At 62.0% G+C, this 12,021-nt stretch overlaps 2 protein-coding genes across 2 annotated transcripts in view; one reads left to right on the top strand and one right to left on the bottom strand.

Annotated features, from left to right (window-relative positions):
- Positions 1–8: 8 nt before the first annotated feature.
- On the top strand, positions 9–8,399 carry ROBO4 (roundabout guidance receptor 4). The gene is made up of 20 exons (XM_026863661.1): positions 9–75; positions 196–240; positions 342–620; positions 697–835; positions 910–1,037; positions 1,943–2,055; positions 2,154–2,373; positions 2,462–2,583; positions 3,156–3,327; positions 3,408–3,558; positions 3,644–3,774; positions 4,179–4,355; positions 4,439–4,724; positions 4,818–5,402; positions 5,472–5,852; positions 5,943–6,092; positions 6,213–6,362; positions 6,443–6,771; positions 6,889–7,023; positions 7,101–8,399. Exons 1-20 carry the CDS (start codon positions 12–14, stop codon positions 7,232–7,234), a joined length of 3,891 nt encoding a protein of 1,296 aa, XP_026719462.1. The 5' UTR covers positions 9–11; the 3' UTR covers positions 7,235–8,399.
- Positions 8,400–8,455: 56 nt separating this feature from the next.
- ROBO3 (roundabout guidance receptor 3) overlaps positions 8,456–12,021 on the bottom strand; it is a 14,776-nt gene continuing 11,210 nt past the window's right edge. The window contains exons 12-22 of the mRNA XM_026863564.1: positions 11,833–12,004; positions 11,529–11,714; positions 11,317–11,443; positions 11,140–11,243; positions 10,906–11,058; positions 10,604–10,748; positions 10,265–10,432; positions 9,089–9,195; positions 8,941–9,018; positions 8,753–8,860; positions 8,456–8,670 (exon numbers count right to left, since the gene is read on the bottom strand). Of these exons, the coding sequence (XP_026719365.1) occupies positions 8,456–8,670; positions 8,753–8,860; positions 8,941–9,018; positions 9,089–9,195; positions 10,265–10,432; positions 10,604–10,748; positions 10,906–11,058; positions 11,140–11,243; positions 11,317–11,443; positions 11,529–11,714; positions 11,833–12,004 (1,563 nt within the window). The remainder of the gene's footprint in view (positions 8,671–8,752; positions 8,861–8,940; positions 9,019–9,088; positions 9,196–10,264; positions 10,433–10,603; positions 10,749–10,905; positions 11,059–11,139; positions 11,244–11,316; positions 11,444–11,528; positions 11,715–11,832; positions 12,005–12,021) is intronic.

Consider the following 12,021-nt stretch of genomic DNA (forward strand, 5'->3'; position numbering starts at 1 on the left):
AGGGGGCTGGCATGGCGGGCGGCTGGGCGACGGCGCTGGGCCTGGGGCTCTGCCTCACCGTGCTGCCCTGGGGAGGTGAGTGCGACCCCCGGGTTGGGGGGGGCGTAAACCACCCTTAACTCTGCCCCCCTGCCCCAAACGGGGCTGAGACCGTGCCCGCTCAGTGCACCCACTGGCCTCCATGTCGCCTCACAGGCTGCCACCCCCCCGGCACAGCCACGGCACCCCAAAGATCAGCGGGTAAGGACACCCTGTGGGGATGATGGCGGGGGGGGGGAACCACAAAAAAAGATGTTTTCACCACCCTTCCCCCCTCCCATGGTGTCCCTTCCCCACCGCAGCACTACGGGAAAATTTCCGCCTGCAGCCGGGTGATTTGGTGGCCACCGCGGGGCAAGTGTTGGAGCTGGATTGCGTTCCCCCCTCGGGGCACCCCGAACCCCACGTCACCTGGAAGAAGGATGGGGTGACCTTGGACTTGGCGGGTGACCGGTACACGGTCACCAACGGGAAGTTGCGGGTGGCACCGGCGCACCGGAGTGACTCTGGGCTCTACGTCTGCGTGGCAGCCAACGCGGCGGGCGAGAGGGAGAGCCGGGGCGCCCACGTCTCCGTCCTGGGTAAGACAAGGGTATCCCATGGGTGGTGGACGTGTCACGACCACCCTCGGTGCCACGTCCTCTGTGTCCCCCACAGAGAAACCCACCATCACACGGCACCCGAGTGACGCTGCGGTGGCGGCCGGCAGCACTGTGGAGCTGGGCTGCGGTGCCCAAGGTGACCCAGCGCCACGGGTGCAGTGGCACAAGGAACGTGGGGACCTGCCCTGGGGCAGGTAGGTGGTGTCAGGGTGGAGGTGTCCCACCCCCAGGGTGGAGATGGTGCTGATGGAGAGTTGGTGACCCACAGGCATGAGGTGGACCAGGAGAACACGTTGCGCCTCTATGCTGTGACGCCCGCCGACTCTGGCACCTACGTGTGTACGGCACAGAGCCAGCTGGGCACCGCCGCCGCCACCGCCCGCATCCACGTGGAGGGTCAGTGGTGGGACCTCTGTGGTCTGCACCGCCATGGGCACCCAGGGACACCTGGGGGTCCACACAATGGGATCTGACTAATGGGGTCCATCTCATGGGGTTCATCCAAGGGGGTCATCCATGGGGAGTCCATCCATGAGGGTCCATCCATGGGGGCCCATCCAGGGAGGTCATCCAAGGGGTGTCTGTCCAAATGGGGTTTATCCATGGGGGTCCATTCAAGGAGGTCATCCATGGAGAATCCATCCGTGAGGGTCCATCCATGGGGGTCCATCCAAGGAGGTCATCCAAGGGGTGTCTGTTCAAGGGGGGGTCCATCCATGGGGATCCATCCAAGGAAGTCTATCCAAGGGGGTTCATCAAAAAAGAGTCCATCCCACTGAGTCATCTAAAGGGGTCCATTTAAGGAGGGTCCATCTAAGGGGGTGCCTCTGTAGGGCAGTCCATCTCAGGAGGTCCATCTAAAAGCATCCATCCCACAGGATCCATCTAAGGGGTCCATCCAAGCATGTTCATGTAAGGGGATCCATCTAAGGGGAGGCATCCAGGTGAGGGTCCATCCAAGGGGATCCATCCAAGTGGGTTCCTCCAAGAGGGTCAATTTAAGGGGGTTTGTCCAAGATGGGGGGCCCATTAAAGGGAGATTGAACAAGAGGTATCCACCCAAAGGGTCCATCTAGGAGGGATGCATCAATAGGGATCTATCATGGGGTCCATCCAAGAGGGGTCCACCCAAGACAGACCCATCAAAGGGTGTCTGTCCAAGGGGGTCCATCAAAGGGGTCCATTTGAGTGGGTCCATCCAGGGACACATCAAGGTTTCCAGATGGGTATCTGAGGTGGGTTACTGGGCAGGTGCTGGGGGACTTTGCTCCTGCCAAGCGCTGCCTCCCTTTGCCCCACAGACCAGGCATCGCCGGGCCGGCGGGGGGCTGCGCCATGGGACCCGCTGGCCGTGCAGCTCTACCTGGACAACGGCACCGTGCTGCCTGCTGCCGCCGTCCATCTCCGCTGGCGGGTTGGTGTGAGGCCAGGATGTCCCCACCAGAGGGGTGGGATGTGACACAGGGGTCTCCATGTCCCACCATGACCCATAACCCTTCCCATCCCCTTCAGATGGTGACGCCAGTGCCGGTGCTGGTGGGGTACATGGTGCTGTACCGCTGCCTGCTCCCTGCCAGCACCTCCTGGGTGCAACACGACGCGGGCAGGGAGCTCAGTGCCATCATCCCTGCGCTCCGCAGGGGCTACAAGTACGAGTTCAAGGTCCGACCCTACGCTGGAGGGACCCAGGGCTTGGACAGCAACAGCAGGTACCTCTGGATACCTGAGGAAGGTGCGTTGGCTGTCCCCAGGGATGTCCGGGTAGAGGATAGGGACATCGACTGGGTGTTCCAGGGGTCCCAGCGCTCCTGTTTCGGCAGTGCCGAGCGCAGCACCCCAACACGTCACCGTGGGCCAGGCTGAGACAGGGAACGGCAGCGTGGTCGTGAGCTGGGAGCCACCTCCTCCTGAGGCCCACAACGGCATCATCCAGGGCTACAAGGTCTGGGGTGACAGGGCAAGGTGGTGGGGTTGGGTGACATCTGGCCAAGGAGGTCCATCCAAGGGGTCTGTCTAAGGGGGATCATCCAAGAAGGGAGCCTGTCAAAGGTGGGGTCTATCCAAGGGTGGCCATCCAAGGTGTAATTGTCCAAGGGGGGATCCATCCAAGGGGCCCACCCAAGGAGGATCTTGACAAGGGGGTTCATCCAAAGGGGCCAACCATGTGGAGGTCCTTCCCAGAAGATCCAAGGGGTCAGTGTAAAGAAGGGGGTTGTCCAAGTGTATCTAGCTCAAGGAGGTCCATCCAAGCGGGTTCAACCAAGGGGTTCCATCTAAAATGGTCATCCAAGAGAGATTCATCAATGAGGGTCCATCAAAGGGACTTATCTAAGAGGGATGATGCAAGGGTGTTCCATTAATAGGGATCCATCAAGGGACTCATCTAAAGGGGACCATCCAAGGGCATCCACCCTAGGGGCATTCATCCAAAAGGGTCCGTGCAAAGGGGGTTCTATCAATGGGGGTCCTTAAAGGGGATTCATCTAAGAGGCCCATCCTCTTGGTGCCTGCCAGGTCTGGTCAGTGGGCGAGGGCTTGCAGCACCCCACCAACAGGACAGTGGACGGAGGCACCCATCGTCTGGAAGCCCTCCACCCAAACCCTGGGGCCGAATTCTGTGTCCAGGTGGCAGCTTTCAACGGCGCAGGGCTGGGGGTCCCCAGCAATGCCACCTGTGGCATCCTGGGTAGGGGACGGGGAGAAAGATGGGGTGCGGGTGGGGGTCAAGGTGGTGCCATGGGGGTGACGTTGATGGGACCATTGCAGGGATGATGGCGGGGAGCACTGGGGTGGTGCGGGTGCTGCGGCAGCCCGCCGTCATCGCAGCCACTGGCTCGCTGCTCTGGTTGGCCTTGCTCGCCCTCCTCCTCCTCCTCTGCCAGCACCGTGCCACTCAGGATGCTGCAGCTCGCCACAGGTGAGCAGCTTTGGAGTGGGGGACATGGGGGGGGTCCCTGGCAGGGTGGGGATGAGATGCCCTGATGGCACCTTTTACTCCGCAGGCTGATGGCTGGTGACTCGCCGTGGCTTGGTGGTCCCTGGAAACCTGCCTGTGCCCCCCAAAACCTCAGCAGCAGCAGCAGCCTCAGCAGCCGGCTCCTGGGCAGTGACGGCAGGGACCCCCACCCCTCTAGTGAGCCCCACTGGGACAGGGACCCCCACCCAGAGCCATGGGACCCCGACCCCTCCAGTGAACTCTAGGGCTGGGACAATCACCCCATGCCATGGAATCCCCACCTGATGTCATGGGACCCCCACCCAGAGCCATGGGACCCCCACCCCTCCAGTGAGCCCCATGGGGGATGGGACCCCCATCCAGAATTGTGGGACCCCCACCCAGTGCCTGGAACCCCCCAGGGTGCTAAAGGACCAGCAAAAGTTGTCTGACACCCCCACCCTATGCCTGGGACACCCTGGTGCCGTGGCACCCTTTCTTCAGGCTGCAAGGACCTGGGGACAGACAGAGCTGAGGATGGAGGGGATAAGGGACACCCACCTCAGCACCCATGGGTGCTCTGACCACTCTCACCCCTCCAGCCCTGTCCTTGGAGCCGTCAAGCCTTGGTCCCCCCACATCCCCAAACTGCAGCAGCCTCCACGGGGGACACCCACTGCCTCTTGGGGACACGGGGTGCTGTGACAGGGGGCATCCTGGGGCATGCACCGAACCCAGCACCCCGAACCCAGCACCCTGGGAGCGCATCCGCAAGCGAGGTGTGTATGGGAGGGACACAAGGGACACGAAGGGATACTGGGGATGTGGCTCATGGCGCTGTGTTGTGTCCCTCTCCCCGCAGAGCTGCACCAAGTGCACAGCACCCCGGTGCTCACGGGTGGCCCTGGGCACATCCCCGTCACCAGGAATGGAGGTGAGTGGGGAACAGATTTTGGGCTGGCAGCTGGGTGGCCTCAGCAAAGGGGACATGACAGTGACACCACCACTGCCATGATGGCCGGAGGGGACCGGCGGTGGCTGCCAGTCTTCAGCTCCCCAAAACCACATCGAGGCAGTGCTTCACTGGCCTCCAGTGTCACTGGGACACCCCCAAGACCTTCCCATGCCTGGCACCCGCCAGTGACCCGGTGAGTCTGGGTGTCCCCACCCTGGGGACACAGATGGGTGCCCTGCACCCCAACCCCGTGCTGTAAAAACCACCGTGTCCCTTGCATCTGCAGGTCCCTGGCTATTGTGTGCCCCAAGGACACATCCCCAGTCACCAGGCATCCCAAGGACATGTCCCTGGCCGCTGGGATCCCCAGGGATACATCTCCAGCCACGCAGCACCCCAGGGACACATCCCCGGTCACTGAGAGCCCCAGGGATGTGTCACCAGTCACCAGGCACCCTAGGAACATGTCCCTGGTCACTGAGCACCCCAAGGACAGGTTCCTCGACAGCAGGCATCCCAAGGCTGTGTCACCAGTCACCAGGCATCCCAGAGACATGTCACCGGACACCAGGCACCCCAAGGACCCATCACCAGCCACCAGGCACAAGAGGGAAAAAATCCTGGCCACCAGTCACCCTGAGGACATGTCCCTGGTCACCAGGTGCCCCAGGGACATGTCCCCAGTCACCAGGCACCCCAGAAACCCATCACCAATGACCAAGAGCCAGAGGAACATGTCACCAGCCACCAGGCACCCCGAGGATGTGTCCCCAGACATCAAACATCCAAGGGACAGGTCTCCAGTCACTAGGCTTACCAAGGAGAAGTCCCCAGCCACTGGGCACCGCAAGGACAAGTTCCTGGCCACCAGGTATGGCAAGGACATGTCTCTGGCCACCGAGCACCCCAGGGACTCATCAGCAGTGACCAGACACCCAAGGTACATGTTCTTGTCCAGCAGGTACCCTGAGGACATGACAGCACCTACCAGGCATCCCAGGGACACATTCCCAGCCACTGGGCACCCCAGGGACACATCCCCAGTCCCCAGGCACCCTGAGGAGATATCCCCAGTCCCTGAGAACCACAGGGACAAGTTCTTGGGCAGCAGGTACCCCAAGGACATGTCCCCAGCCACCAGGCATCCCAAGGACCCATCACCAGTGACCAGGCACCCAGGGGACACATTTCTGGCCACCAGATACCCAAAGGACCTGTCACCGGTCACCGGGCATCCTAAGGACACATCCCCCGTCCCCAGGCACCCTGAGGAGATGTCTCCAGTCACTGGTCACTGCAAGGACACATTCTTGGGAAGCAGGTACCCCAAGGACATGTCCCTGGCTGCCAGGTGCCCCAGGGACTCATCATGGGTGACCAGGCACTCAAGGGACATGTCCATGACCACCAGATACCCTGAGGACATGTCACCAGCCATGGAACATCCCAAGGACACATCCCCAGCCAGCAAGCGCCTGAGGGACACATCCTCAGTCACCAGGCACCCTGAAAAGATGTCTCCAGCCACTGGTCACCAGAAGGACACGTCCTTGGGCAACAGGTACCCCAGAGACATGTCCCTGGTCAGCAGGAACCCCAAGGACGTGTGCCTAGCCACCAGACACCCCAAGGACACATCACTGGTGATCAGGCACCCGAGGAACATGTTGCTGGCCATCAGGTACCCTAAGGACACGTCCCCAGCTACCAGGCACCCAAGGGACACGTCACCGGTCACTGGGCGCCTCTCACCAGCATTCAGCGATGGGGTCCTCACGCCGCAGCGGGTGGCCGAGGACCTGGAGATGGACCAGGACATCACCCGCCCCAGGTATGTCCCATCTCCCTGGGACTCTATGATGGTGGCAGGATCCCCCAGTGCCGGCAGCCTCCCCACTGTGTCCCCCACAGCCTCCCAGCACCAACCACACCACGGTCCTTCTCACCACCACACACCTATGGCTACATCTACGGGCCACCAGCCTCTGAACTGGGCGAAGAGGAGGAGGAGGAAGAGGAGGAGGAGGAGGAAGAGCGGCCAGCGTCGAGGGGCTCACCGGGGGGGTCACTACTGAATGGCTGGGGGTCTGTCTCAGAGGACAACTTTGCCAGTGCCCGCTGCAGCTTGGTGAGCTCCTGTGATGGCTCCTTCCTCCTAGATGCCAGCTTTGCCCGGGCGCTGGCTGTGGCTGTTGATGGCCTCTGCTTTGGCCTCGAAGACACCGATAGGGCCTATGGGGGTGAGCAAAGGGTCCTCAGATCCCCCCTCTGTCCCAGAGAATCGTCACCTCCTCGAGGAAGGTGGCCCCATCATGACACCATAGTGATGCCACCATCTCCTGCCTTCTCCCTGTCAGGTCTCTCACCACCACCATCACCCTTGGAGGGCATCTTCTCACCTGGGGTCCCCATCCCCACCTGGGACTGGGGGACAGCACTGGGGGCCCCCCAGGGAGTCGGGATGGAGACAGCAGCGGGCATCCCACAGCACAGTGAGTGGTGCACCAACACCGGGGTAATGGGCACTGGGGACTGTGCGGGGTGCTGGAAAATGTCTTTTTCTTTCCAGGTGGCCATGGGTCGAGGAGTGGCACCCCCTGGGCCAGTGTGGGTGGCGAGCTGGGGACAGGAGGGACGGGAGCAGGATGTCGGACACGGCAAGGCCAGAGTCCCCTCAGCTCAGCTAAAATCCAGCTTTATTAAGTGGTTCTCCAAAAAGGGGTTTTCTGCTAGCAAAAGCCACCTATGAAGGGTGGGTGGCACAGGGGTGGGCAAGTGTCCCTCCTTCCCCAGCATCCTTGTCCTCCCCAAGTGTCCTCATCAATCCCCAGACCCCTTCATCCCTCCATATCATCTTCATCCTCCCCATGTGTCCTCCTCCTTCACCAGGATCCTCATCCCCCAACCATCCTCATCCAGCCCAGGTTACCATTGTCCACCCCAAGTGTCCTCATCCTCGTCCTTCCCAAGTGTCCCCATCCCTCCCCAGCACTTTCATCCTCCCCAAGTGTCCTCATCTTCCCCAAGCATCCTCATCCCTTCCCAGTGTCTTCCTCCTTCCCCAGCATCCTTATCCCCCCCAGTCATCATCCAAATCAAGCACTGTTGTCCATCCCAAGTGTCCTTGTCCTTCCCCAGGGTCACTGTCCTCCTGACCATCCTCATCCCCACTGACCTTGTTCCTTCTGACTGTCCTTGTCCTTCCTGACCATCCCTGTCCTTCCTCAGCATCCTTGTCCCACCTCTGCCATCCTTGGCCCTCCCAAATGTCCTCGTCCCTCCCAAGCCACCTTGTCCTTCCAGAATGTCCTTGTACCCCCTCCAAGTGTCCTTGTTCCTCCTGAGTATTCTCATCCCTCCCCAGTGTCCTCTTCACTCCACAGAGTCCTCATCCCTTGTGACTGTCCCTGCCCTCCCAAGCATCCTCATCCCTCCCAACTGTCCTTGTCCTTAGGGTCCTTGTCCCTTCTGAGCATCCTCCTCATCCCTCCCCAGCGTCCTTGTTCCTCACCAGAGTCCTCATCCCTCGTGACTGTCCTTGGCCTCCCCAAGAACCCTCATCTTTCCTCAAGCATCCTCATCCCTCCCAATTGTCCCCAGGATCCTCATCCCTCCTGTGCATCCTTGTCCCCTCTCAGTGTTCTTGTCCCTCCCAACTGTCTTTCTCCCCAGGTTCCTCCCTCCCTGAGCATCCTCCTCATCCATCCCTGAGCATCCTTATTCCTCCTGAGCATCTTTGTCCCTCCCAAGTACCCCTGTCCATTCTGACTGTCCTTGTCCCCCCTCACACTGCTGCCCACCGGCTGCTGGCTCTGTGCAAACCTATTTACATGGTGCCACTCAGAAATTAAAGATCATCCCCCCCATCCCCCCCAATGTCGACATCCCTGTGTCCCCAACCTTGCCACCAGCTCGCCCACTGCTTCATCGCTTCTCCTGCGACGGGCAGGGAAACGGGGGACCCGGGCGGCGGCGATGGCTGGTCCCTTCACCACGGTCCCCCGGCATCCGGCTGCGCCCCGAGCCGTGGCCGCGGGACCCGGTGGAGCCACGAGATGAAACACTGCCCGTCGTGGAGCAGCTGCCGGACACCTGCCCCCGGGGCAGGCAGGAGGGTTTGCTGTAAGGAATATCCTCTTCTGCAAGGGAGGGGACAAGGTTGGGGTGCGGCGGTGACACCCCCTCAACCCCTTTGGCACGCGGTCGGTGGCTCCAGCTTACCGCCGAGGGCTGGGCGATGGGTGACCTTGCGCTCGACCCCACACGGCTGCCGCTCCGGTGAGGGGCCAGGGCTCTCACCCGGTGGCGGCAGTGGCGGTGGCGGCAAGTCTGCAGCAGAGAGGGAGGAGAGGCCTGAGCCCCCTCTGGACCCCAGCCTCGAGCCCCCCCATTTTTCCCTCTTCAATCACCTCCTGGCTGCTTTTCCCGGCGGTAGCGGCTGCATTTGGGCTTCGGGCGACTCTTTGGGGTCTCCCCACGGTTTTTCCCTGGGGGTGATGGCAGTGTCATCACCCCGCAGAGCCCCCCAACCACCCAAAATGGCTCCCCAGGGCTCACCTGTGCCGGTGGGGCGGTGGGCTCGGGGCAGGTGGCCCTCGCTGACATCTGGACTCAGTGAGGGGCTGGATGCCCGTGGAGGGGTGATGGTGCCATGGGGGGGTCTCCTGGTAAAGAGGGGGTGTGGGGTGAAGCTGAGGAGGGAGGAGAGGAGTGGGGGGCTTGGTGGCCACCGTGATTCTGGCACGACCCTCCCCGTGCCGTGTTGTGCCAGAGCAGGGAGAAGCCACGTGTTGGCACAGCTGGATGGCAATGGGTGGGCTGAAACATCACAGCTGGATGGCAGTGCCACAGCTGGATCACAGCAGCATTGTGGGGGCACAGCTGGATTGCAACAGCACTGCTGGATTGTGGCAGATCTGGGCCACAACAGCACAGCTGGATGGCAATGTCCCAGCCAGCTCCTGATGGCACAGCTGGAGTTACGCCACGATCAGCCCACAGCAGCATGGATGGGTCATGACAGCATGGCCAGAGCACAACTGAGTGCGAGGATGGATGGTGACAACGTGGCTGGATTGTGGTGAGACATCTGGACCACGGTGGGACATCCAGACCTCAGTGGGACATCCGGACCCCGAAGGCATGGCCAGACCATGATGGCACAGCAGGGCCAGATCGTGACAACATGGCTGGATCACGATGGGACATCTGGACCCTGATAGGACATCGGACTCCAACGGCATGGCTGGACCATGATGGCACAGTAGGGCTGGATCATGACAACATGGCTGGATTGTGATAGAATGTCCAGACCTCAGTGGGACATCTGGACCCCAATGGCACATCTGGACCATGATGGGACAGCACAGCCAGATGGTGACAACATGGCTGGATTGTGATGGGGCATCTCAGTCAACCCCAATTGAATATCTGGAACCCCATGGGACATCTGGACTCCAATGACACAACCGGACCATGATGGCACAGCATGGCTGAATGGTGACAACATGCCTGGATTGTGATGGGACATCTGGAGCCCAATAGGACATCTGGACTCCTATGAAACAACGGGACCCCAATGACATAGCCAGATCATGATGGCACGGCATGGTTGGATGGTGACAACATGGTTGGCTTGTGATGGGACATCTGGACCCCAATGGGACATCTAGAACCTGATGGGACATCCAGACCCCAATGGCACGGCTGGACCAAGTGAGGCCCATCTCCTACCGGGGCAGGCGGGGGCTATCAAAGTCATGGAGGCGGGGGATGTCCTCGGTGGCATGGGGTGATGGCGTCAACGTGGCAGTGGACCGGCAGCCAGAGGAGGCAGTGGGTGAGGATGCGGCGGTGGCACAGGGGATATTCTCACCGGGGTACCACTCCTCTGTCCCCAACCTGTGGGGTGGGAGGCACAGGGTGGGTGCTGGGGCCAGCACACAACCTCCACAGCAAGGTGGGCGCAGACCTCTGCACCTTTCCCCATCCCTTCTCACAGCACAGGATCCTCTACCCTGGGGGAGATCCCCCGCCAATGGATGCCCCAGCCCCTCAGGCCCCCCTACTCACCCTCTGGCTGCCTCTTCCTCTTCATCCTCCTCTTCCTCCTCCTCCTCCTGGGTGCAGCGGCTGAGCTCACTGGCTGAGGGCGGCGGGGGCAGCAGCTCCGTCCAACTCACCACTGGTGGTTTCACTGCTTGCCCCAGCTTTTTCCCTTTGGCCCCTGCACCGAGGAAGGATGTTGGGGGGGTGCTGAAGGGAGGGGACTGTGCCACTGGCACCCAGGTGTACCCCCACCCATCCCACCACCCTACCGTGCTCAGCCCGGCTGCGGGGTGCCTGGGGGGCCAGGGCATCCATCGGCAGGGGACCCCCCCCAGTGTAGGGGGTCCCATGCTGGGAGAAGGGACGGGGGAAGGTGCAGAGGTCCTCGCTGCCCACCTCGATGGTGCTGTAAACTGGCCCCTCGCCGGCCCCCACCCCAAATTGCTCTGTCTGGGCGATGTAACGGGTGATGCCGGCATCTGCGGAGGGTGGGGATCATCGTCAGGGCTGACCATGGCCCCCCCCAATCCAAACCACCCATCTCCATGATGAGCCCTCACCGTTGTAGTATCTCTCAGCAGTCCCCAAACAACCGGAGGCACCGGCTGTGCCCCCACCACGCCATGTGTCCGCCAGCCATGGGTAACCACCACCGGCAGCTGCCCTACACGGAGACAGGGTGAAGGGATGCCAGAGGTTGGGGGTCCCGTGGAAGGGGGAAGGAATTGGGGGGTTACCTGGGGCTGCCACGAGCTGGAGCCGGGAAGGCAACTGTGGAAAGAGGTGGGGGTGAGGGCAGCGAGGGGCCGCGCCGGGTCCCTGCAGCACCTATGGGCTTACCCGTGGGTGTGTAGGCAAAGGATGCTGTGAAGAGAGAGAGAGAGAGAGGCAGGGGGTGGCTGGTGGGATGATGGGTGCCAGGGTAGGGGGGATCGCAGGGGTAGCATACCGGTGAAGTGGCTGAGCTCCTTCTTCCTCCGGCGGCGGCCATAGAGCCAAGCGGCGAAGGCAGCGAGGATGACCCAACAAGCGCCGCCAACACCGGCGATGAAGGCCGGCTGCCTGGCCACCTCGGCCAAACGCTCGGCCACACTGCTCCCGCCCGCCAGCCCCACATCCCGCTCTGCCGGGGGAGCTGCAAACAGCACAGGGAAGGGGGACACACCAGTGGGGGTGCCGAGGAGTCGTCCCTAGCACCAGGGTGACCCCTGCCACCCCCCTACCTGTACCAGCAAGGGTGACGAGGGACTCACCGATGCGGATGGGGACGGGGGCACTGCGGGCACCCACACCGGCACCGGTGGCAGCGGCGACTTCGGCATGGTAAGGGACACCAGGGACCAGGCCCTGCAGCACTGTCGCCAGCACCGTCCCCTCCACGCTCTGGTTGATGTGGAAGCGGCTCTCGTTGCCCAAGCACCAAATCTGAGGTGGGGGGGGGG

This window comes from Athene cunicularia (assembly GCF_003259725.1).
Source record: "Athene cunicularia isolate RWA chromosome 24 unlocalized genomic scaffold, athCun1 chr24_part1, whole genome shotgun sequence".
NCBI lineage: Eukaryota > Metazoa > Chordata > Aves > Strigiformes > Strigidae > Athene > Athene cunicularia.

Excerpts from the sequence above, each read along its gene's own strand:
- ROBO4 (XM_026863661.1), top strand. The coding sequence starts at position 12 with ATGGCGGGCGGCTGGGCGACGGCGCTGGGCCTGGGGCTCTGCCTCACC. Across the intron at positions 621-696 it reads CGCCCACGTCTCCGTCCTGG|AGAAACCCACCATCACACGG; the intron begins GTAAGACAAGGG and ends TGTCCCCCACAG. Across the intron at positions 1,038-1,942 it reads CGCCCGCATCCACGTGGAGG|ACCAGGCATCGCCGGGCCGG; the intron begins GTCAGTGGTGGG and ends TTTGCCCCACAG.